The 27,317-nt window shown below is 38.0% G+C and overlaps 1 protein-coding gene across 3 annotated transcripts in view; it reads right to left on the bottom strand.

The window, feature by feature from the left end:
• Nucleotides 1-27,317, bottom strand: part of HHAT (hedgehog acyltransferase) — a 185,959-nt gene that overhangs the window by 18,487 nt on the left and 140,155 nt on the right. For all 3 annotated transcript variants that reach the window (XM_081942246.1, XM_081942244.1, XM_081942245.1), the window contains one exon: nucleotides 21,829-21,973. In XM_081942246.1, coding sequence (XP_081798372.1) covers nucleotides 21,829-21,973 — 145 coding nt within the window. The remainder of the gene's footprint in view (nucleotides 1-21,828; nucleotides 21,974-27,317) is intronic.

A 27,317-nucleotide genomic window follows, 5' to 3' on the forward strand; every position in this document is an offset into this window, starting at 1 on the left:
AAGTTTTGATGCAAAGTTCTGTAACAAGAACATATTCATTCATTTATTAATCAAATTTATATGGTTGCGTATCTCACAAAAAGAGACTGGGTGGCTATAAAACAATGGCATACAAGTTGCTATAAAGTCACAGTTCTTATAGAAATCAGAGAACAAGGCTCCTTGGAGATGGGACAGGATAAATAGCAGGCACTGCTGTTATTACTGCAGCCAAAAAAATATATATCAAGGAGAGAATCTGGATGAGAGAAGATTTTTCCTAAGCAGTCAAAATGCAGAAGTGTGTGCGTTAAACTGAAAGAGAAAGTTAAGGAAGGAGTCTATAAAAGGGATAACTGTTCTTTAGCTTGGCAGGAAAGCAGAAAAAGAAAGGAAGCTAGAACTGTGGGAGATTTAAAAAGTAAGGAGTTTAGAATGTGTAAAGGTAAGCAGGGGGTATCAGGAGTAAAATAGGGAGGTATTTTCTCTCTTGGCAACAGCAGTAAATAAAAAGGAAGAACGGAAGACAGGTTTCCCCCCAAAAGCAAAGCTTGCTCAGCAGAGATTCCATCTTCTACTGAAAGCAGCAGGAGGGCCAATCTGGGACTGAAAGAATAAGGAAGTTTAGTTGGCAGCAAACAGATCAATGGAGAAAGCAGTTGGCAGAGAGAATCGGAGCCTTGTTGGTCCTGACCTGAGGAACTGGGATGAGCAGTGACGTGCGGTCAGGGGAGGCAAGGGAGGCAGAGCCTCACCTCTCTTCATGAAATAATAGTATATAATATTATATACGACGTTTCGAAGATACTTCCAATTCTACGCGGGAGAAAACCCGAACAACCAAAGACATACATACAAACACCCGCGAAAACCTCAGAAAACATATATATATATATATATATATATATATATATATATATATATATATATATATATATATATATATATATATATATATATATATATATATATATATAATATTATAATATTATATATCCGTCCGGGCACGCCCGGGAGCTGCGGAGGGCGGAGGCAGAAATGTTGTCGGCACTCCCGGATGACGAAGGCACGAAAGCGACAGTCGACAGTCGCTTTTGTGCCTTCGTCATCTGGAAACACCGACATTTCTGCCTCCACAGCTCCCGGGCGCGCACGGACGGAGGTAGGCAGAATGGTGCCGAGGCGATCCGGCGGGCGAGCGACCGAGGATCGGGCTGCCTCGCTCGCTCTTTCGTCTGCCCGGATAGCCTTGGTATCGCTGTGGCTACCTCCGTCCGTGCGCGCCTGGGAGCTGCGGAGGGCGGAGGCAGAAATGTCGGCGTTTCTAGATGACATCATCCGGGAGCGCCGACAACATTTCTGCCTCCGCCCTCCGCAGCTCCCGGGCGCGCACGGACGGAGGTAGCCACAGCGACACCGAGGCGATCCGGGCGGACGAAAGAGCGAGCGAGGCAGCCCGATCCTCGGTCGCTCGCCCGCCGGATCGCCTCGGCGCCATTCTGCCTACCTCCGACCGTGTGCACCCGGGAGCTGCGGAGGCAGAAATGTGTGCCTCCAGCACACGTGGTCCCATTCCCCGCCTTCCTGATGACGTCACCAGCCTCACCAGCCATTAACCTCACCGCACGTCACTGGGGATGAGTAGTGGGACCGGAGAGGAACAGAATCAAAGAAAAGCTGGTGGGGTGGTGCAAGGACAAAAGAGAGAAGGCATTGATTATTTTCAACCAGGATCGACGAATGACCTGCTTAATACATACCGTGCCTTCCATACTGACAACTGGCAGTAGTGACCTTCAAAAGCAACTCTAGGAAATAAAGTCAGGGCAGAGTTTGTGTGTGCACTCATAAGGAAAGAAAATAGTCTGAATGCCAGTTCTGCAGAATAAGTTCCTGTTTTAGAGGAAGGCATTGATTTCTAATAAAGGTTAAAGCAGGCAAAACCTGTGTCAATGTTAAAAGGGTGCTCTGTTTAACCATCTGTATTTCTGTATAGCTGTTTCAATAACATTGGTAGTAAATCTGTTTATTCTTTGCAACCAAAAGGTCTTTAAATATGGATTTTACAAGGACATTATTGTTTCATATAAACTTCTCCCATTTTCCCAAGAACTGGTTGAATTTTATTATTATTATATCCAGTTGTTCCTGAACCTTATACTCTCCAGATATCTAGAAAATTAAGGATCACCTGGTGACTCAATGGCTTGTCATCTTCCTCTGAACATTTGAAATACAGCTATGCTACAAAATAGATTTGCTTCGTTGGAAGAAAAGAGGGGGAATTCCATATAACTGTATAAAAGCGCCATAATGAAAGATTGGGAAATAAATTAATTCTACATCAAAACCAAAGGAACATTCAACATATCATCATCCCTGCTGAACATGCAGAACCACCATACATTTCCAAACAGGAAAATCCTGTATTTTAATCTTAAAGTAAATCCTCAGGAACATAAACTGTTATTGGTAACTGGTGACTTTGAAATTCTTTTATGTAACCTCCTGCTGCAGGGAGGCAGGACCTATTCAATTGGTCCACCTCCAGCACTGATGGACCCATTGTGGGTCCAAAGGTTCCTGGAGGTTCTACATGAGACTCTGCTACAAGCTCCTGTTGAGATCTTGGTTGCTGCCAAAAATATGGAGGTGGGATGAGGCCTTGGATAGGATTGTGCCCATGAAACCTCTCTTGGCCCATCAGCCCTGATACTCACAGTGCTTTATGAAGGAGCTATGGAAACTGAAAAGCATCAAGAGACATCTAGAGTGCCTCTGGAAGAAGACAAGGGATAACTATGGTCAAACATAATTTAGAGTCACTATTAAGACCTATCTTGTGGCTGTAAGAATGGCAAAACAAAAATAAAACTAAATAAAAAATAAACATTAGACCTTATGTCTATGGAGATTCTCAGTCATCCAGGTCATGGTTGTCCCAAATGTGCAATTCTGAAGAACCTTCTTGAATGGGAAGTGAAACATCTTCAAGGAAAAAACAAACTCGAATTGTCTTTTGAAAAACAGCTTTGGGGCCTTGTATCTATAGTATCTGAAGTGGTTAACATGGAGGAAAATATGTTGGGAACATCCAGTCTACTTTTTTCTTGTCATATTAATGATACTAATTATACATTCAAGAGGATTTTAATATGTGCAAAACCAAAAAGAATTTGTAATGATTTTAATTAGTTTTCTTTCAAAACTCCTATAAACATGATAAATGAAAATGGTGAAACTGATTTACAATTATTTGCCTCTTGGTGTGTTTCCTCTTCTCTCCTTTTAAAAAATGGGTAGCAAGAAACAGATTGTACTTCATAAAACTCCATTTTTTTCTAAGCCCACGACAAGGATATTATTTATGGTAAAAGAACAAGATTAATTAGAAATCAACTACTTTCCCATTTTGTATCCACTGTTCTTGTGCATATGTGGCTATGTTACTTGAAAAAATATCATTTTGGGGAAATGATCTTTTGCAACCAAACACCACCATTACTACATTCTCATATCTTTTTAAAAGCTTGATAATGTTAAGTTAAACTGGTGATATTGGAAGCATGCATAATCAAAGCAGAAGTTACAAAATGAAAGCAAACATTTTGGTTTTTGTTATAAGTAGTTCTGGAATTCACAAGTGTTGGATGAATACTCATGTTTCCTTGCAAATAAAGATGTATTTTGAGAATATAATATATGCATCAATTATAAGTAGCAACTGATAACAAGTTCAATAAAACCACCAATGGTGGCAACAAATCCAATTACATTTTTATTGGGGAAAAGGCAATTACCTGAAGTATGTAACTTGCATTAAAAAAAATAGCAGTGGGTTTTATAGTCTCTCACCATTAGAAATGCTAGTGGGAAATGATATAAATTGTACTCCAAAACATTTGGAGTAAACAGATGCTTTCAGTGTTACTTCTCTGTTCTGATTATCTTTTGACCTATACATGCCTGGTAAATGCTGATACTGCTGCCACAGAAGGATAAAATCAAACTTGTAAGTAAGCAGGGCTTATTCCTGAAAAAGCAAGCCTCGTCCATGTGAATTCCATCTTTACCAAGAAACTTTTAAAGATTATCAGGAAAAAAAAATTAAGCATCTATGCCAACTTTCCCCCAAATTATGTTGGCTCTGGATCTCCTAGAATTTTTCATCCAGTTGGCGATGCAGTGCTTTTTTTAAAATAAAGATTGTAAGAGGAAAGCTGAAACTGATAAACTAACACTGGAAAGTGAAGAAAATTAATTCTTCAGAACAATTACAGGCTACTTCTGATCTAGTCAACTGTCGTTAAAATTAATTTTTCAACAATAAAGCATTGTTGGGAAGTAGAAATAGTGATATATCTTTCCTCTTTTAAAAGGGTGAGATAAACATCATTTTTTCTTCACTAGAAAACAATTTTCACTTTGATGTCTTCATATTATGGCTTTTAAAATGGTTGCAATATTGTGTGTGTGTTTTGTTTTTGTTTTTTTACAAAAATGCTCCACTCATTGGCTACGAAGACTGCCTGATGGAATTTATGGTCTAAAGCTCAAACGTAAAAAAATAAATTCAGTCCATATATTTTTCCCCTACACTGCACAGGGGCATCTTTAATCAAATTCTTTAACTATTGTAACGTGTTAATTTTCATTCCACTGTAATTAGTGAAAAACTACATTCTTTAAAGAGGAGTGATTGTGCCCTGCTATCTCATTCAACACCCTCATGAGAAATGAATTTGAAGGGGTCACCTGCCCATAGGTGTTTTTTAAGTAGAATAGTATTATATAATATGTAGTCCCAGGAGTGCAACTGATTGATAGTAGTAGCAATATTATTTATTATGTTTCTATAACTTAGCAAGATAGAGGCATTTGCACTTCTGTTCTCAAATCAATCAATCTTAGTAATCAAGAGCCAAACTATAAATTTCTACTCCACTATTTTTTTTGAAAAGCTCTGTAAAAAGAATACTAGATACAGCATATACTAATGGATAAAAAGAGAGAAAGGGATTCCCAGAAAACAAATAACAATAGCTTGTGAAATAAGCCATAAATTACATTTTTCCCAACTCCATTTACATGGATTCATTTACCATAATGCTGGAGCCAGAAGAAAACAAATCTCATTATGACTAGATGTATGACACATAGGTATGGGTGTAATTTTTTTATGTTATTTTATTTTGATCTATTTTTATACCTTTTAATTCTTTGTACCCCACCTTTCTTATGATGGGCTTTGAAGAAACTCTCTGACCTCTAACTACTTTGTATCATAAAAGTAAAAAGGTAAAGTTCCCCTTGTACAACTAGGGGGCAGTGCTCATCTCCGTTTCAAAGCTGAAGAGCCAGTGCTGTCCGAAGACATCTCCGAGGTCATGTGGCTGGCATTACTAAATGCCAAAGGTGCACAGAACGCTGTTACCTTCCCACCAAAGGTGGTTCCAATTTTTTCTACTTGCATTTTTACATGCTTTTGAACTGCTAGGTTGGCAGAAGCTGAGACAAGTAACGGGAGCTCACTCTGTTACGCCGTGCTAGGGATTCGAACCGCTTAATTGCTGACCTTTCTGATCGACAAGCTCAGAGTCTTAGCCACTGAGCCATTGCATCCCAACCATCATAACCAACCATCAATATACACTATGACATTGAAGTTCAGAAAAGCTATTACTGACTCAAGCTCAAGTCCAGTTCTTGCTGGGGAACTTGTGAAACAGAGATAAAAGAACCACTATCGATGGGCACCTCCTGGCTCAATGGAGGGATTCCCAGGATACATCCATACTTCCCAAGGCATTTACATTTTGGGGGATAAATGCCAGCTTTCTGGATTATATTCACTCACAACTACAAGGTGTTTCTCCTGTTCATGCTCTGGAACTGAAAGTAACCTTATGAGTTGCTGTAACAGCTGTAGAAGAGGGTCAGAGGCTACATTAAATCTTTATGCAAATATTGTTGAGTGTTTAGCATCTTATTCATCCCTTAACAGGAAAAAGCTTTTTTAAAATGAGCACCAGATGCCTCCCTATTTCTCCACAGGATATTTGGTATCATTTATTGTGCATCGTCATCTTTTAATTCAAGATTTCAGTGGGGGGAGAGCCTCTTTGAGCCTTGCCATCACCTCTCAATGGTTTCTTTCAGAGATGTACATCAGCTACGCAATAAAGTAAGGTAAATGAGTCCCTGCAGATTTCACTCCACTAGTCACTGTTAACTACAGGGGCTGATGCTCATCTCTGTTTTAAGGCCATTGAATCAATGCTGTCCAAAATCATTTTTGCAATCATGTGGTCAGCATGATTTCAGAGAGTTTTGTTCCTTTCCTAGCAAAGTGGTATCTATTTATTTACTTGCATTTGCATGCTTTTGAACTGCTGGTTGTCAGGAGCTGGGGCAAGTAACGGGAACTCAACCTATTGCATGGTGCTTGGGTCTCAAACATGAGCTGCTGGCTCTCCATCCAATAAACCCAATGTCTAAATCAGTGGTGGGATTCAAAAATTTTTACTACCGATTCTGTGCGTGGCTTGGTGGGCATGGCGTGGCTTGGTGGGCGTGGCTTGGTGGGCATGGCAGGGGAAGGATACTGTAACATCTCCATTCCCTCCCGATCAGCTGGGACTTGGGAGGCAGAAAATAGATGGTTCTCCGAACTACTCAAAATGTTCGCTACCAGTTTTCCAGAATATAGTAAATAAAAAGCAGCTTATAAGAGAAGCCAGCGGGGTCAGTCTTCAAAATTCCATGTAGATTATGTTTATGTGTCTGTTGATGGTCAATTTGTCATAGTGCTAATCTTCCAGGAATTCTATAGCTTTTTTGGACTTTGTCTAGGTTAGTCACAGTTATGTCTGTCTATGTGTTGTGATATTAAGGAATTTCCATCATGTCTTCTGACTGCTAATTGGTGTTCATGGATGTACTCTGCTTGTCTTCTGTTTGTTTGTCCTACATAGTCGCTGTTGTAATCCTCACTATATATTATAGATGACTCCTATTTCTTTTCTTCTGGGACTCCTGGGACCTATCACATTGCTAAAGAATGGACAAACATGTTTGGATACATCAGACAGAGAAATAAATACTTTTGGTGTATTTATTTTTGGGGGGTTGTGTTTGACTTTGGGGGGCTGGGTGGGTGAGGCTGGGGTGGGCATGGCTGGGGTGGCTGTGGCCAGCTTGATATCACTCATGTCACATATGGTGGTCCTGTTGGGACTGGGGAGATCCATTGTCTCCAGCGAAGGAAGGCAAGACCAGGGAGAGTGCCAAACCATTGTCCTCCAGAGGAGCCTTGCCATCACTCTCAGGCTTCTCGGAGGACCCCTGGATGGTGGTGCAGACTGTCCAGAGTCAAAGGTAGTGGAGGCCAAGTGCCCAGTCCAGCCCTTGAGCTCCCAGGGCACCAGGACCCCACAGCAGAGCCCAACCCAGCCCAACCCCACTTCCCGAGGGGGCACCGGCTGCGTTTACCTTCTCCTCGAGGCTGCTGCTACTGTTCTCACTCTCCTTGGTCAGCTTACTCATGGTGTGTATGGAAGGATGAAGTGTGCAGGTCAGAGGGAGGCCCACTCCCTCTCCACGCAAATAGACCTGGCTTTGTAACCAAAGTATCCTCAACAATAGGATGGGAGACCAGCAGGAGATATCAGGAGGAGGAGACAAGGGGATGGAGAAAAGGGCAGCAGGGCTGCTGGTGGCCAAGGACATTCCTTCCTTCCTTCTCCTTCCCTCTTCATTCTCCTTTCTTCTTCCTTCCCCTCTTTCCTTCTTTTTCTTTGTCCTTCCTCTTTCCCTTTCTCCTTTCCTGTCCCTTCTTGGATGCTTAAATACAAAAGGGAAATCATTTCTCCTTTTGTTTTGTTTTGCTTTTAGTTTGTTTTGCTCTGCCAGCAAAAATGGAACCGGGGGGGGCATGCGCAACACCCAAGGTCCCATTTTCAGCTGGGACAGCTTTCTGCAGCCCTCTGCTAGAAAAAATGGAGCCCGTGGGTCATGTGAACCCCCACAGGCCACTTTTTCTGCTGGGAAAACCTACTGCAGCTCTCTTCAAGTGAAAACAGAGATCAGAGGGCACACATGCCCCCCCCCAGCTCCATTTTCATTGGCAGATGGCTGCAGGAGGCCATCCTGGCTGAAAACAGAGCCTGGGAGGGCCACACATGGCCCTCCCAAGCTCCCTTTTCTCTAGCACAAACACCACAGGCTGGTCCTTTGTTGCTTCCGGGGCGTCCCCATTGGCCAGATCTAAGCACCCCTGAAATACTCCATCAACTGCCTACTATCATCTTCTAGTCTAATAAGGCTGTCTGGCAACAAGAAAAAAAACCTGATTAAATGAGGGGCAGGAAAGATATCATACTGAAATCAGAAAAGAAATTAATATTTCCAATATTAAGTGCTGAACATGGTTCACATCACTCCCTTAATTTGCATAATTAAAGAAGGGAATAAAAAAAACCTCAGATATTTCCATGCAAAAATAATTCAGAAAATAGTCACCATATGGAGAAATGGATGCATGCTGCATTATTCACCATTTAAAACAGAAAATGAGTACCTCTAGGGCAGCAAAACATTTTGCTCATGAGGGCTTAATGTTTGGGCATATGCCTCCTTATCACAAGGGACTTCATCAGAAGTTGGAAGAAAACAATAGGCAAGAATAGCAGTGAGTACCTCTGCAGGTCTTCTTCTGTAATGTGAAAATGCTCATGATAAACCAGATACTAAAAGAAGTGATACCATCCCAATTCCAGGTGTTATTAATAAAACCAGTTACCTAAACTCATTTTAATTCAAATTAGCCCAAGTTTTGTTAGTGCAATAGCCATGGTAATTAATTGTCATGGAAAGCTACAAGGAGATGTGACAGTCAACTGACTCAGAAACTTTTGACTTAATAAACTATGCTACTGTTATGAAATCTCACAAAATGAAACACATTGCAATAGTGTTTCCAATTTCCTCGTATCTCCAAAATGTTTAGAAAAACAGGATTTTTAAAAAACAGGGATTTTGAGTGAGGTAGCTCTGAGTATGTAATTCAATTTGTCTATTATCATCACTCTATTGAGATTACGTAAGTGTCAAACAGGTATTTGTGGTGGCATGAAAGTCTATAAACAGAAGTTGAACCCTACTACATAGGTTGACAAAATAGACTGTTTAGAATATGGGTCGTCAACCTGGTCCCTACCGCCCACTAGTGGGCGTTTTGGGATTCCAGGTGGGCGGTGGGGATTTCGGAGGTTAAAACCTCCTTTTGAACTAACGCGCGCGAGAATGCGTGCGTTAGGGATTTCGGAGGTTAAAACCTCCTTTTGTGCAAGTGGGCAGGCGAGTGCAAGCGCGTGCACAAGCAAACACGTGGGAAGAGGAAGGGGAGGAAACTTCTCCTGTCGCGCCTGAGCTGGTGGGCAGGCAAGCGCCGTCCCATCGCCAGGGAAACAGTGAGTGAGGTGAATCACGTGGTTGCTCAGATCACACGGGCGCAGCCCGAGAAGACATTTCTGAGAAGAGAAACTTCTCCCGTCGGGCTGCGCCCGTGTGATCTGAGTAACCACGCGATTCACCTCACTCACTGTTTCCCTGGCGATGGGACGGCGCTTGCCTGCGCTTCACCAGCTCAGACGCGACCGGAGAAGTTTCCTCAGTGAAGCTCCTGAAAGGGACGCAGGCTCAGCCTGCCAGGCTGCCACTGCTCCACTGAAGACATTTCTGAGAAGAGAAATTTCTCCGGTTGCACCTGAGCTGGTGAAGTGCTAGAAGGGGGTGGGGGTGGGGGGAAGGCGCAGAAAAGACAAAAAGGAGAATGAAAGGGAGAAAGAGGAGGTGGGGGATAGTGGGATCCTTGCTGCTTTCTGAACTTGGGGGGGGGGGAAAGGAGCAGAAAAGACAAAAAGGAGAATGAAAGGGAGAAAGAGGAGGTGGGGGATAGTGGGATCCTTGCTGCTTTCTGAGCTTGGTGGTTTTCTTACAGACATTTCATTACCACACTAGGTAACATCATCACTGCTAGAAGGGAGTGGGGTTGTGGGGACAGGAGGAGGAGGAGAAGTCGAAGGACAAAACTGGTGGGCGGTAAGGAAATTTTTCCATCAAGAAAGATCCATTAGTGGGCGGTAGGTAGAAAAAGGTTGATTACCACTGGTTTAGAAGGATGGATTTCCCTCTAGCGTTAATATGTCTGAGGTTTCTCAAACATATTCATCAATCGTTTTTGTTGTAAGAAGTATTTATTTCATTAGTTCTTAGTGCATGGCCTTTTTGGATAGGATGATATACGCTTTGGAAATTTCCAGATGCTCTCTTTAGAAACAGTTGGGAACCTTAAATACATAAAGTATTCAGCAATAGAATTTCTGACTAACAGAATTATGTCAACATTGAGTTTGAAAATATTTTAGCTGCTTGTTTGCCAACAACCAAAATTCATGATGATGATGTTTACTTTTAAAGCCAAGGCCCAACAATCTGGAGTATTTCTTTCTAAATTAATCTGCTTCTTTTCTAAAATTGTCAAATTTTGTCTATAGAGGTACATGATACAAATTCAAAATTATAGTTTTTCTATAATGATGCCTAATTCAGAATTACCTTTGTAATAGAGGCATTATTGTATGTGCTGTTAAAACATTATTTATTCAGGCATTGCAAATTACTGCATTTTAATAGTATTTGTATTTAACAACACTTTAGTACTGAATTAAGAGAATACTTTTCTGAGAAATACAATGTTCATTTAGTCCAAATTTCTAATTGCCATTACTTCATCTCCAAATCTGGAAATATATCCAAAAATATATTCCAGCAAAAGCATGATAACAATTTCATTTTGTTTCTTTTTTTAAATAAGAAAGTGAAACGGATGTGGAAGGAGAAGATGATAGATAGAAGACTGGGGAGAAGAAGAAGAAAAAAGTGCAGGCATATGCATGTTCATCCTCAGCAGATGGCAGCATTTAAACAAACTTGGCTAATTTCAGACGCTAAGCAGAGTTGGTCCTGGTGAATACCTGAATGGGGAAAATCACTGGGGAATCCCAGTACTGGTAGCTAGACAGGGAAATCAAAACAAGGTCTGGAAGAAGGTAGCGGAAATCTACTCACATAATACTAGAAGTAAACTATGGCAACTAGGAATGAAGCTTGACAACTTTTCGGGACAAGATAGGACATGGTCAGGTCTGGATTGTAGCTATATCGGAAACTACTAACACTAATGTTATTGAAAAACATGCTGGAAGAAGATAGTGGCAAATCATTTCTGTATTGTTGCCAAGAAACTACACTGATGCTTCCATGAAGTCAATAGGAACTGAGGACATCTTGTACGAATCATTACAACTGAGAGGGTTTTTTTTTTAAAAAAAATAAGACTTGTGGTGCAGGTGAAGCTTTAAAAATGGATAGATAAACGAAGTTGTCCTCCCAGTCTCTGAGAAAGCTTCATCCATAAAATTTGTCTACAGGTTATGCTGTTGAGGCTTATAGATGTTCTAGTCCAGGGATAGTTTGTCTATCCCTATGTATATAAATTTTATTTCAGGAAAAAGTGTTACATTTTGAAATGAATACAATTCTTTCAAAAATTGCTTTGTCACTATGAACAGTTATATAAAAAGGGCGATTATATGCCTATTTAACTCACAAAATGGGTAATTGTAGATCAATAAAAACAATAATGATATACCAACAACAATAACAAAAAATCAAGAACAAAATACATGGGTGGGGCAAACCAACAGACACCCCACTTTCCAGGATGAGTTCACCAAACATCTTGTATTAGGTCATCACAACCTTTCTGAAGATTACAAGCAATGGAACAAGTTGATTCTTGGGAGGAGAAAGAAAATTCCACAAGGCAGGCTCCACAAACTGAATTATAAACAAGGATTAGTTCCAAATCCCATTTGCCAGAAACTTAGCGAGGGACTGTTTAGAGTGTTATACTGCTATCTTGGATTACTGAATGGAATCACTGCTGTGACAAATGTCTATCCTGAACAAATGGAGAAGCTGCTAATACTATTTTTCTGGAAATCATGTATTTTAAAGTTAATCCCTTTTTCATCATGATATGTTTATTCTAAATCAACCGATTCTCATAAAATATAAGGTAAAAATGTTTAAAAAATTTCTAGAAATCAAGATTTTTTTTTTCATGCTTGGTTGAACAACACTCCCATCAAGAAACTGGTTTTTTTTACCAGCTGGAAACTCCAATAAACTAATGAAGATTCACCTGAATATTTTGTTCCTTGCATACATGTTGAATTTACGTAATAGACTTATATAGCCAACAATCTCACATCGATGATTCTGGGTGGCATAAACAAGTTAAAATGCAACAATTAGAAACAATTCATGGTGCCCCACTCAAATGATATCATCCAGTCATAAAAAGATATCAACAATTTGGCTAGCCTAATATTTTGGCCTGATTATTTGGAGAGCAGTCTTTTCTGCATAAAACTTCTGCACAAAATGAAGGATCTAATCCATAAATTGATCTTATTGACTTTGGTTAGAAATTTATGTCTACATTGTGCCTCCCTCATTCTGTTTTCTAATGTCCCCCAACTTTTTACTATTTGGTAGTTTAGCTGCATCATCTGAAAAAGATTTTCTTTTAACTATAATCTTTGCTAAGTGTTAAGCCTAAATGTTGCACTCTTTGTATTATGAAAACAAGGTTTTGTAAGATGTGGTTATTACTAAGATAACGCAATTATTTCTATTTATTTATTAAATTTATGCTTCTGCTTCTCTTAATAGTAACTTTACCACATGATTCTGGTAAAACAAGTTAAGTTTGGGAAGAATCTACCTCAGAAATGAACAAAACATTTTAGAAGTAATTTTCTAAAAAACAAAACAAAAACAGGGCCAGAATATTGTCCATTATGGATTCAACATACATTTTCCTTATATATCCTGAATATTAAGAACACTACAAGAAAAATAACCAAGAGAAAATAATTCTCATTTAAGATTACCTTGATTCCCTTCCAATTCTTTTCTTTCAAGAGATGAACAGACCTAAAGCTAACATTGATTTTCTGTTCCTCTGTATAACTTCTAAACTGTTATTTAAAGGAACTGATAGATGTTTCCCACAAACTTCAGGAAGTTCCCTAGACAGCATGCCCTAGGAGATTTCAGTGGCATACTGACAACAACTCAGATTCTTTGACTGAAGTTTATGTAAAAGGTTTTCATCTCCAGCCAAATATGATCACTAGATGGAGTATTCCATACTAAGTTAATCAAGAGTCAATGCTAAGATCTATCCTGAAGGTTTGCAAACAAAGTAAGGCAAATCCCCCCCAAAACAGTTCTGTTTGGCTTTTCATTTTAATGTCAGTAAATCAAAGGTCCTCACTCATTGGAATCATGACTAGGAGTTCATCGCTTGAAACCAGTGACTGCCTTTGCTTCTAAGAGAATCCTAGGTATTTTAAAGGTTGATTACCGAGGTTGTTTTTATGCTTATCTTCAAATTAAATATACTCAAAGAGAAGAATAAAGAATTCTGATGCAATGAAACCATCACCAAAAGACCATCTTTATATACGTTTTTCATCTGTGATCTAGAGAATTGCTCCTCAGAAAAAGACTGAAAATACAAACATGCAAAAAGCATGTTTGTATCATAATAGATTGATGTCATAGTGCAGGCCATCAACTTTTTCCAAAATCCATTTTTTGAAAGGCCAAAGTTACACCAAAGGAAAGACAAACTGACTAATGATTATTTTCCTGTTAGTTCAGCCATATCTGTATTAGATCCACCCCTTCCTGGTTGGTCAAGATTTCCAGGGAGAGGGTTTGGGTGATGATTAATTCTTCCTTGAGTTAAGTGGTATTATGTCAACTCTTAAGGTGATGGTGGTGTGCTCCCTACTAAAGGGGCAATCACTTGGCCCAACCAATTTGAACAGTTTTCATTTGGTTTGTAGGTAGTTGCACAGCAGTTTCAACAGATCTAAATATGAATCATATAGAAAACATTTCACACACACACACACACTTGTTCACACTCAAGTAAGTAGCAAAGCTTCATAAAATGGAAATGAATGTGAACTACTGATGGCAAAGTCCACAATTTCCTATTAGAAACATATTTCCATTACTCTTAATCTATTGCCCATCTTCCTTTGCAGTAGGATTCTAATCCACTTCATTGGTCAAATTTTTTCACCCTGCAGCTAAAGAATCTTCAAATTTTATCTTATACTAGCCTTGCAGGAATAAATTAGTCATTCTTGAATACATAAATTAGTTCTGGCCTAGTTACACTGACAAACAATCACACGGAAAAAAGCTTTGAGTTAATGTGTAGTTCAAGACTCTGCAAGAAGGAGGAGGAGCCAACGCCACGATGATATGGACGTGTGGTCTCGATGCTCCGAGACCGCTGCCGATACTTTTGCTGCTGGGTGGTCCAATCGGACCTAAACCGTCCCGTAGAGACAGTGAACAGGAAGAATATGTCTTGCTGATCTTAGGGACACCGCAAAGTCCCTGATCGATCCAAGAGAAGTTCTTCAAGCCGGCGACAAAAAATCCAGCCCCAGGCTGATGAAGTTGCAATGGCTCCAGAATGGAAGGGAAGCGGAAAGAGAAAGTGTGTCCATCTCATGAGGAAACTTTACTGTTTTGGAAAAGACTGCTCCCAAATTTTTTAAAAAACATTAAATTAAATCCAAAAGCAGAAGAAAATAAGCAGTGAAATTAACCTATATTGGATAGCTTTGGATAGTGTTTTTCTTTTTCTTTGTAATTTTACTTTGTGGATTGAAGTGCTCGCAACTTTTTTTTTAAAGAGAACGGATCAGTTTTTCTTCTTCTATTTTTTTATTTTTTAACCATGGATTAAAGTCTTCTTTATCTCAACAAGGACTTTTATTACTTGCTATTAATTCTATTTAAGAACTCTGTTTCTTTTAAGTTTGAAATAACATTAGAGAGTGGGAAGCAATACTGCCACTTGGAGTCTGGAGGCTTGAGTTTTTGAAACAATGCACTTTCCCTTTTCCTTTTGATCTCACTGACTTTGTATCTTGAGGCTTGGCAACTTGTTTATAGAAAGTGATAAGAAGCAAGGACATGAATTGTTTTTACAGGTGCATTTTGAGAGTCCTATTGGCAGTGGGAGATCTTCTTTTTTCAAGATCATAAATGAACTTGCGTTTAAGCTAATTTAATATAAGAAGCCTTGAAAGCCAGAGTGGCAGTATCTAACAGTTTGCCAAAATGGCACAATATTCAAAAGAAACAATAACTTTGCAAAACATCTTGGCTGGAATTCAAAATTTATTAGAAATAACAGAGAGAATTGAGAAGAAGATGGAAAAATAGAGTTTATAACAGCAAAAAATGGGTCAGATTCCCAAAAATTGAAGGGGAAAATGATTATAAAGACAAGACAACTGATTACTTTACCAGTGGAGTGAACGTGGTTGAAAGTGGGAAAATTTTGAATTAGAAAAGGTATGGAAAAGGGAATTAGATCGACAGGAACTATACCCCAGATTTCAAGGCATGGAAGAAGAAAAAAGAGGAAAAACGATGGATTTAAGGAGAGAGAACTTCTCAGAAGCAAGATTGACAATCAAAGATAAGCTGATTAAAATAACAGATGGAGGGCATCGAGATTACTTAAATGATGTTACAAGCAACAAGCTGCGGAGAGAAGTCCACAAAAATTTTATTAAGGAAATAAATATAAGATCAATTCCACAAATGACAAAAGAAATAAGACTGTATTATTACTGGAAGGATAAAGGCTGATATATGAAAGTTGATAATAAAAAATTAGTTAATTTTAGTAATTAGTGATTAGTAATTTAGTAATTTCTAGAGTGCTATGTTAAATAAATAATTGATAAGGATAATAAGGTACATACATATGTTGGTTTGATGAGAGGAAATTTGATATAATTAGCGAATGAATTTTTGTTAATAAATAATATCTATTACAATAACAATGAAATGAGAAGGCATCTAGTAAACAATATATATATATGTACTTGTTTAATAAAAGGAATTGGGATATAAGTTGTAAACAACGATTTGGAAAGGAGGATTAGAAACCTTGTTATCAAACATAATTAATTTTTACTTAGAATATGCTATAAAGGGGTAATGTTATTAGATGATATTAGAAATAATTAATGAAATGCTACGATCTGCTTGTGTTTTTTAATTTTGGACTATTTCATGCAAAAGGATGTTAAAACAAACACAGTCAAATGAGAAGCGTGGTATCTTGATAGTAAGCTATATAAAGATTTTTGATTTAAAATACATAATGTGATTTGAATTATAAGTAATCACTGTAGAAGAAATGCATGGAAGTTATTTGTAACCAATTGACACACTTCTACAATATGATTAGTGATTAGTAATTTAGTAATCTTTAGAATATGTTAAATAAATAATTGATAATGATAACAAGGTACACACATGTGTTGGTTTAAAGAGAGGAAATCAGATATAATTAGCGAATGAATTTCTATTAATAAATAGCAATTATAATAATAACAATGAAATGACAAGGGATATACGTAACAATATATATATGTACTGGCTCAATAAAACATATTGAGATACAAATAGTAAACAGCGACTTGGAAAAGAGGATTAGAAATTTTATCAATCATAATTAATTCTTACTTAGAACATGTTATAAAGGTGTAATGTTATTGGATGATATTAGAAATAATTAATGAAATGTCATTATGTGGTTATGTTTTTTAATTTTGGATTGTGCAAAAGGATGCTATAACTATTATAGTCAATTGAGAATTGTGGGATGTTGATAGTAAAATATATAAATATTTTTGATTTAAAATATACAGTGTGATATGAATTATAAATAATGACTGTGGAAGAGATGCACTGAAGTTATTTGTAACCAATTGACACACTTCTACAATATGTAACGAAAGATTATTTTATTTTATTTTTTGTGTGTTGTGTTTATCTGTTTAACCAAAAATAAAAAAATTCTTTAAAAAAAACTATGCAAGAAGACAGCTTTGCAAATAGCACATCTAATGTACTTTTATTACTAGTTATCAACTATAGTGTAGAAAAATTACACATAAATAGATACTGTTGGAAAATATTAAGCATACATAATATGTCCAAATGAAATATAATTGCAAAATTCTTATGAAATAAATTGCTCGCAACAATCCATGATTGAATTGTGCACTAATAAATGTTCTGCTACCCCCCTCGTGTCTCAGAGTGGAGGCAGAATATAATATGAACAAGATGATCCATAAGCCTACCAAATTCAACAGGACTTAACAGACATACATATCAGGAATTGAGAATTTTTCAGACATTCTGTATTTATTTATTTATTTATTTATTTATTTATTTATTTATTTATTTATTTATTTATTTATTTATTTATTTATTTATTTATTTATTTATTTATTATTTATTTATTTATTTATTTATATTTGGTGCTTCTAGACCGCCCCCTCTCCCAGAAGGGACTCGGGGCGGTGTACAGTCCACAGAGAATATCACAAAATACAATAAAAAATTAAATATGTACAGTTTGGAGGAGGTTAAAATGCAATTAAAAGATCTGTACAAAGCTAAATAAATATAATTTTTTTAAAATCCCTAAAACAGACACAACAGATTAAAAAACCCTAAGATAACCAGATAATAATACATTTGCCAGGAGGGGCAGTTGTAATTATGCCAGGCCTGCTAATCGGAACAGGTGAGTCTTCAATTTTTGCCGGAAGGAGCGGAGGTCAGAAGTGGTTCTAATGTCGGGGGGGAGGTCATTCCAGAGGGTTGGGCCCATCACAGAGAAGGCCCTACTCCTTGGTGTCGCCCGTTGGCATTGCCTAGTGGACGGCACCAGGAGAAGTCCCTCCCTGTGTGAGAGTGTGATAATTTATGCATTATCATATGATGATCCATGAAACTCAAATATTTTGGTCACCTAATGAGAAGGAAGGATTCACTGGAGAAGAGCCTAATGCTGGGAAAGATTCAGGGCAAAAGAAGAATGAGACGATAGAGAATGAGGTGTCTGGATAGAGTCACTGAAGCAGTAGGCGTGAGCTTAAACGGACTCCAGAGAATGGTAGAGGACAGGATGGCCTGGTGGAATGTTGTCCATGGGGTTGCAATGGATTGGACACGATTTCGCAACTAACAACAACAATATGATGATCCACTACTGTAAGGTGTTTTTCTCTCTAATGGGGATTATCTTTTACTTGATAAATCCATTTCAAACAGTTTGAATATTTTAATACATTAATGAAATTACATTCATCTTGGCAGTTGAAAAAGCCTTGGATAAAAGTTCCCTGTAAAGTAATGAACTGAATCAATACACAACAGTTAAGAATCTGTCCTATTAGGTGTGTCTAAAATTTATACCTGATTTCTTTAGAGAAGAAAATTTCTAAATAAATAATGTTAAAGAAAATCATATTTGTGTACAAGTCCTTCACCCTCAAATGACTAGACTAAAAATCATTCATTCCCTGTGAGAGTTATTGGGAAGTTCTACCTAAGGTTAGTTAGTCATCTCAGATAATTATAAGTATTAGTGGAACAGTTTTCTGCTGTTCAGAAGATCTGATTTCCGCAATTTGATTTACAAATTACTCATGTTCAATTTTAATTCTGATTTCATCCAGTGGTAGGCATTTACTTAGCTCAGCTATTTGTCCATGATCAGATCTTTTCAGAACTTTACACTCTTCATTCACGACAGCTGAATGTCTAATTTATTACTCCTTTTAATTTAACAAGCTTAAAAGGAAAATGCTAGCTTTTACAGAAACCTCTTAGTGGCCTTTTACTGCTATTCCTCAGCACAATAATTAATATGATTATATCTAACACTTCTACTCTTATACAATTACATGAAATTGCCCAGGTGTAGATTCCAAATGACAATTCCTAATGGTACTTTCAAATTGTAAGAAAAAAAATATGTACATCTTAACTCACAACAGCTTTCCATTTTACTGGTGCTAGCATCTACCTCTTGGAGGCTGCTGTCATATTCCCTCTAATGTACTGGCCAACCCAGGACAAAATCATTTCCAAAATAATAATCCTCGAAATGTCTCATTTGATCATCATAGTTATTGATGCTTTATTTCTCATCTTTTAAAAAATGGTTCAGATAAAGAAAACCTGGAAGTAGAGCAGAACTAACAATTGGTTTGTAACTAAGTTTCAGTAAGTGTTTCTGAGGAGAAACACTGGAGATTTCTTACAGATCTTACGAATGTTGTTGCATCAGTCCATCTCACTAGATATTACAATTCTAAATAATTGTAATTAATGGTAAATAATGTAAGCCAAATCTGTACATTGTGGATTATGGTACTCCTTGTTAAATGTCAATCTCTATATATCTTAAATGCATGTTGGGGAATGATAATTCCTTTGCTCCAATATAACCTGCTCCAGATACTACAATTTAAATAGGATGATCTCAAAGCTTTCCTCACCATGATTTATTCAATGAAAACAATAGATGGCTAATTAACGTTCTAATTCGAAAGAGTCCATTTTGCTTCCCTTCTAGTATGCATAGTAGTTTTTAGCTACAAGGCTTCATGGAACAAGGAAGTCAAATCTGTGGTAAAAATTGAAGGAGGCTATTCCAGAACTTTTGCAGATTTCAGAGCAAAAAATCCCACTGCAGAACGAGAATCTATAAATATAGATTAGGATAGCTACTTATAAATCTACACAGCTTTCCTTGATTTAAAATTGCAGTCTTCCAAATCAGTTGCAAATGCAATGCCTGTCCAAAATAATTTCATTCAAGAGAAGCCTGAACAGCCAAGACACTCTGGTAATCTTAGAGCAAATCATGCTTTCATGTCTTATTTCTAAAAATAGTCTGCAAATTATTTTTAAAATATTACTCTTATTTTACTATGAAAATGACTAGCTTTCTATTTTTATACAAAGAATCAAAACAGAGAGCAAGTTACACATAGCTATGTGACAAATATCAAGGGATAACCTATTTTCTTTCCAGTGTGTGTCCATGTGACAGTCATTCCAAAGCTTATTCTGCTTGTATTATATTAAACTTTAAAAAAAAAACCTGCCAAAAATTGTAAGAAATGCATATATACCGAAGTGCTTCTCTCAAAAGTATTAGGTTCACACACATATATATAGAAAAGTAAGAATTCATAGCAGGAAGTAAATAACAGGGGATTCTTTGGATCATGCAATTAACCTTAATTTCAAGTTCTTGCAAAGAATAATAATTGCTCTTGACCAATTCTCTAACTGCATTTATTCTAACTGGACTCAAATTTAGTTTAAAGTGAATGTCAGTCAAAATTAACAGATACATTTTGTGAAAGCCAGGCTTGATAGGACTGGTGAAATTTCTCAGAAGTTCAAGCCCAATTTGGGACTGGAAAAGATAATGATAAAGAGGCAAAATGATCCTACTTGACTTCCAACAGAGGTAGACCCTCTTCATGTCAGAAAAATTTCTGTATGTGATTCCATACAGGGCATTCTTTTGTACACCAATTGTTGTACAAATCTTGTCACTCAAAATCATGTGCCTAATTACATGAAAAACACATGTCCATTATTGAATGTTAGACAGAATTGCCCAAAAGGAAATAAAAGTGCTGGAATGAAAAGTCATAATTGTGCCAAGATTCAAACACATTTCATAAAGACATAAGTGCCACAAAATATATATTGGACTGGAAATATTTAGAATCTTCCTGAAGGACAACAACGAGGACAAATTTAGTTTCTTGGAATAACAGATTCAGAAAAATCTCCTTAAAGGAGATCTAATTAATCGAATAGCTTTCAGTGTAGCATCACAGGAATATAAGGAGCTGTCATGACAGCTGAACACAGTGGGAATTGTAGCCCTGTTATCTTGAAGCCTTGAACTGAAGAAAGTGAGTGTACGCTGAGTATCAGTTAAATGGGAACCAACTGCTTAGGCCAAGCACATATCACATATAAGCCTACTTAAGGTTTTATTCTCCATCAGCCATTCATTGGAATAAGAATTCTAAATTCTTGGAATAAGAATTCTAAACAACCCCACAACTTTTTAAAACTGGTAATAAAATTCCTTATATACTGAAATTACAAAAGAGTAAAATGCAATAAATAAAAGAAAGAATTATGATATGTAGGAGTTTAAACAATCTGAACATTGTATATTTGGCTGGGCAATGCTTTATTTCAAAAACAAAGGGCTGTGAAGCATATGGAAACACAAACTCTGCATCTGCTTGCAAGGGGGCAGCTAAGAAATTCTAAGAAAAGATGTGCCTACTAATACAGCTGCAGAAGTGCTGCTGTTATGCTTTCACATGCTCCTAATTGCAATACAGCCCTACTCTGCATAGTTTTCTGAATATTCAATGTTATAATAATCTTACAATTCTTCAGTTCAATTATATAAAATATAACTCTTCTCCTAATATATCCTTCACTGATGAAGTGCTTAGTTTTTACCTCACTCTTCATGCTAATACTAACAATTTGCTGTTTGATAAATTCACTAAATTAGATTCAAACTGCACAAAGCAGTATTTTTTACTGTTTTTACCGTCAGGATCTGAACACAATTTTGGTAGAAAATGCATCTCAAATAAAACAAAGTAAAAACAAAAATCAGTTTGAAAGCCAACAAACCAAAGGAGAGTTATTGTTGTTGTTGTTGTTGTTATACTATCAAGATTAAGATAGACCACCAATGTATGTCCATGCAGGATCTTTAATAATGTTTAAAGAAAAATGCTATTTCACTTAACTTGCCTTCTTTGAAGATCTTGTTCCAATAAATTCTACCAACATCATTTCCACCAAGAAAGATGAGGTTGGAAAAAATCAAGAATGTGGTGGATACAGCTGCCATTGCTGCATGGAATCGACGAATCCCTCTGGGGGATAAAACCCGGTTCTAAAAGATAGAAATTAAAAGACAGCTTAAAATAAAAGCTAGCAAAATTTTAATGCTGAATTAACTGAAATCTATTTGTTGTTGTCAGATTAAATATTACCTGGATGTTGGTACTGTGTTAAAACATTCCAGAAATAATTTTCAGGTGAAAATTTGTAATCCCCAAAGTACATTTGTGAATTGTACTTAAATGCTGCTAGTTCTGAAAATTGTCTTTAGATTAGGCTGAATAGCAGTTAATCCAAGTCAACCTCCCTGCTCCCCCCTCTCCCTCCCTCCCTCCCTACCCCCCTCTCTCTCTGTCTCTCGTTCTGTGTGTGTGCGTGAGAGAGTCAGAGAGAGACAGAGAGAGGGACTGCCGTATATGTTTTTTTCCTGTTTGGCAGGAAGTTTACAAATTTATAGCTTGCTTTATTGCAGCAAAAGTCTTATTTTGCTTTTCTGCATTTTCTTATAGCAATAGCACTTAGACTTACCGTATATACTACTTCACAGTGCTTCTCTAAGCGGTCTACAAAGTCAGCATATTGCCCCAACAATCTGGGTCCTCATTTTACAAACCTCGGAAGGTAAAAGCTGAGTCAATCTTGAACCTGGTGAGACTAAACCTCAGCGACTGTGTAAAAGGGAGTCACCATTTGAATTTTTTTCTGTTTCTCCTGACACTTTTTCAACACTTGCTTTATATTTTAATTAGAAAACTGAATGCATTACAGTTTTAATTGAATATGAACTTCTTATTTGATAGAAGGTAGGCCTGAATGCAATCATTCTCAAATGTTCTTATCTGATGTGCTACAGGTCTCAAATATGTCTTAACAATGTATATTGATTATTAAATATTTTTTTAAAAAATTTAGGAATAGATAAGCCTGTTTCTAATCTAGTACATAGTTTTGATAACAAGAATCAAATAGCAAAACATTCTTATTTTGCCTATAATTTTTCCATGGTATCTACTTGCTTGGTAAGAGCTGGCCAAGTTGATATGCTCTGTACCGCCCTCAATTAAACAATGCTATCTAACAGAACCTAGGAAACCTTCCTTCTCTGTCACGGCCTCTGGTATGAGATCCTTACAGAAATTCTTGTGACCCTCCCATCCCCGGGCTACACCAGAAGACCCTGAAAAAATAGATATACTCCCAGGATTTAGGGGTAGTGTGGATGTGGCCCTGTTAATAGACATGTTTTTTTTTATATTGTTGGATGGATTACCTGTATGTTTAATTACGTTGTGACATGCATTTTTATATTCTTTGTTGAGAGAGCGCTGAGAAGAAATAGAAGCTGAGCTCTAACAGAACTGGCATTATGAGAGGTCCCAGCTTGTAGCCATAAGCAGTGATAACTGTTTATTCATTTTTACATATTAAGAGATAATTTAATTTGGCCAATTGTAAAAATTGCCTCTTGTGTTAAAAACTTTATAGGGCAGCAAACTTGCTCTTAAATGCTTAAAAACTGCAAAGAGCACAAATAGTTGTTTTAATCATAACCATATTGGTGTTTTGAATTGTGATGAAAATTGAAAGTTTAGGACTTCAAAGGAAAGAAACACATGAGTATAACAATTTGCTTCAAATGTCTGCAATTCTTGGAAGTCAATGCACAGCATGACTCACCACGGCTTGGATGAGAAATGGTAGTGAATATTTGGGTATGGAGCCTTTCCATCAAAACAAACTGAATGCAACCTGGAATTTAAGCAAAGGATGTGCCTGGCTGATAGAAAAGATGCTGCATATGAATATCATCTGCCAACTTCTGAGAAAGGTCTCAAAAGGGTCATGCCTAATGATATGCCAGAATACAAATTCCTTTCATAGTTTTCCTGGAGCTCCACAAACAGCAGATAAAGCAGCCTCTGGGGGAAAATATGATTTCATGTGTTCCTTAAATATCAAATTATGTTAAACAACTACAGGTACTCTTCATTTAGTGATCACAGTGGGACTGGTAACTCAGTTATTAATAGCAATAGACTTAGACTTATATACTGCTTCACAGTGCTTTACAGCACTCTCCAAATAGTTTACAGAGTCAGCATATTGCCCCCCCCAAAATCTGGGTCCTCATTTTACTGACCTTGGAAGGATGGAAGCCTGAGTCAACATTGAGCCTGGTGAGATTTGAACTGCCAAACTGCTGGCAGCTAGCAGGAATAACCTGCAGTACTGTATTCTAACCACTGCGCCACCACAGCTCTTTAGTGAAAGTTATGATCTTACTTTAGCTTTCATTTGCTTTACGGTCCTATGAAGGTCATAAATGCAAGGATTTGTTGTGCAGCTACTTTTCATGACTATCATACCTATGAATACTTACTGAACAAGACATTTGGGGATGCTGTAACAGTTGTTAAGTGTGAAAAACGGGCATGTCACTTTTTCAGTGCTGTTGTAACTTTGAACAGTTGCTAAATGAACTGTTGTAATTTGAGGACTACCTGTAGTTTGGATTTTAACAAACTACCCATTGAAATGAACAAAGAGGTTGTAGACTCTTAAACTACGGAGACATTTGCTTTTGCTCTATGACCAATTATCCCTAACTCCTGGTCAGTTACTATTTCTTCTCTGGTAACATAGTCAAAACTAATATTTACATATTCCAAATATTTTTATGCTTTTCATGTATGAAAAATGGAATCCTAGAAGTTGTTAAAGGATATATTTATGAATTAATTAAAAATTTCCTGCCCTTATTGCATATCACAAGACATTCAAACACATTTTTCTTTTTAAAATTTATTAAAAAATGGACTGTATTTAGCATTCTTATATCAACTATATATAGTTATAAATATCTGTTCAGTTATAAATATCTGTTCAGGGTTTAGAAGAGAAATCAGTGGGTGTATTTGAAATATGACAGCTGGATAAACTTAGCTAAATTTAGCACAATGATTGAGAATATCATGATGTCACAGTTCTTGTGCAAAACAAAAGCAGGTAGGACTGGTGGTGTTACACAGCTGCGATTTTCATGGTTACAATATTTTGCCAGTACATGGAAAGTCCAGTGGCCTTGTACTGATGTAGATTGCTATACTTAAATCACTAATGTGGCAAGATACTGCACATCCATCCTTTGTAAACTGAACTGCAATTCATTTCCTGGATAGGATTCAGCAATAGTTGATAATAAATGCCTGGGTTTGTCTTTTCTCCCCCCCTTGTTAGTGGTTGCTGGGTACCACAAAATATTCTTACATGGGAATAACCAATGTCCCTAAAGATTGGATCATAAAAATACAGGGCATAGGATACAGATAGAAAGATGAATTTCTATCTGATGAAAGATAATGTGTTGTTTTCACTCACAAGTGTACCATAGTCTGGTTGTCATTCTTTTTTTTTTTACCTTAGAACAGTGCTTCTCAATTATTTTCTGTCATGCCCCCCCTAGGAAGAAGAAAACATTTCGCGCCCCCCCCCCCCGCGCGACTGTAAATAGTATCATTTGTCTATAAAATTGTTATAAGTACACCTCTGCATAACATAGCACACCGGTCTTTCCTCGTCTCCCACCGTAGTCACATGCTTTCTTTCCTCTTTCCCTCTTACTTGTCTATCCTTCCTTCCACCCTCCCTTCCTCCTTCCCTTCCTTCCTGCCTCCCTTCCAGTTCCCTCCTTCCTCTTTCCCCCTGCCTGCCTGCCTTCTTTCCCTCCTGCTTATCTATGCTTTCTTCCTTCCTTGCACCTCCCTCCCTTCTGCCTGCCTGCCTTCTTTCCTCTTTCCCTATCCTCCTATCCTTCCTTTCTCCCTCCCTCCTTCCCTGCCTCCCTTCCAGTTCCATTCTTCCCTCCTTCCTTCTGCCTCCTTCCTGCCTGCTTGCCTTCTTTCCTCTTTCCCTCCGGCATGTCTGCTTTTCTTTCCTTCCTTCCACCTCCCTTCTGCCCTTCTTCCCTCCCTCCCTGCCAGCAGCTCCTCCAGCATCCCAGCTGGAAGCAGCAGCACAACAGTCGCCGTTACCAGGGGCGAAGGGGTGGCGGTGGCAAGATCGGGCGACCGCCGCCCCTTTGTCCCTTCCCCAACAGCGGCTGTTGCGGTGGAGCTTCCAGACGGAATGCTGGCGGTGGAGCTGTTAGCGGGGAGGCGAGCTACGCGGTGGCGAAGACGGGCGGTCCCATGCTTCCCTCCCTCCCACCCCCGCCCGAGCAGGCTTCTTGCACAGCTCCAGCCTGTGGCTCCAATGAAAATCCACAGTCCGAAGTGCTGCCACTTCCAGGCGGCATATATTATGCCTCGCCCACGCCTTCGCCGCCGTTGCACCCAGATGAAAAGGGAGCCTTCGTGCCCCCCTTTACGGAGCCTCGCGCCCCCCCCAGGAGGGCGCGCCCCACTATTTGAGAACCGCTGCCTTAGAATAACAGAGCACACGCAAAACCATCCCCTCCCATCCACCCCTGCCACCAGTCTGCAAAGCTGGAAGGGTTGGGGAACTCTGATCTATTGGAAGGCTTAGCTTTTTTCCCTTCTAAAACAAAAATCATGAAGAGAATTCTAGAGAATTTTCAGCTGAGATGAATTTCAGCCAACTCTTATATAATTCATCTTTATGCAGCTTTGCTTGTTGCTCACTTTTTATATAACTTGCTGAAGGCAACTCGTCAATTACAGATTTTCTTCTGTCAGTGGGCATAAAAAGAGCCAATTTTCTCTCCCAAGATTGCTGAAAATCTGGTAGACTTCTTTACCTAAACTCTCATAGCTTGTTTCAACAACAGATAGACTGGCTACTGGGGCAAAAAGAATGGTTATTTCTTGATTTTGCTGAAAAAAGAAATGCAAAAACAGCAACTGAATTCTACCTTTGGATATCATTTGTGAGATCTCTTCCTAGTTTGCTTGATATTTTACAGTAATATATATTCCTTTGCTAATTCCTACTTCAGACTAGTTTCACCTCATCTCCAGTTTTTCAGCCACTATCCAGGAAATTTTAGCATGTACTGCTTGTGGCACCATGCAGCTTTCTTCTTCTAAGCCAGGATTAAACAGTTCGCTGCACAGAAACAGGAGGATAAGAATGAAGGCCTAACCTGCCAGACATCAGATTTTCCATTAATACTTGCTACTTGTTCCTTTCACAAGACAAACATGCTGATTGATCACCTACACCATTAAGCAGCATCTACAAGTTTTAAAATGATTAAACAGGGATCCATTTTATATCTTTTGAAACATTTCAAGAGCAAAATAAATTATCACTATAATTTATTATCCCTGGCTCAATGGCTGTGATCATATAGCATGACTGATAAATCAGCCATCTCCACATTCAATAGACTAATTGTGGTTGCCTAGTATCACATAAGCAATATAAGGAAGCCAAAA

Source organism: Natrix helvetica (assembly GCF_964273705.1).
Source record: "Natrix helvetica genome assembly, chromosome: 2".
Taxonomy (NCBI): domain Eukaryota; kingdom Metazoa; phylum Chordata; class Lepidosauria; order Squamata; family Natricidae; genus Natrix; species Natrix helvetica.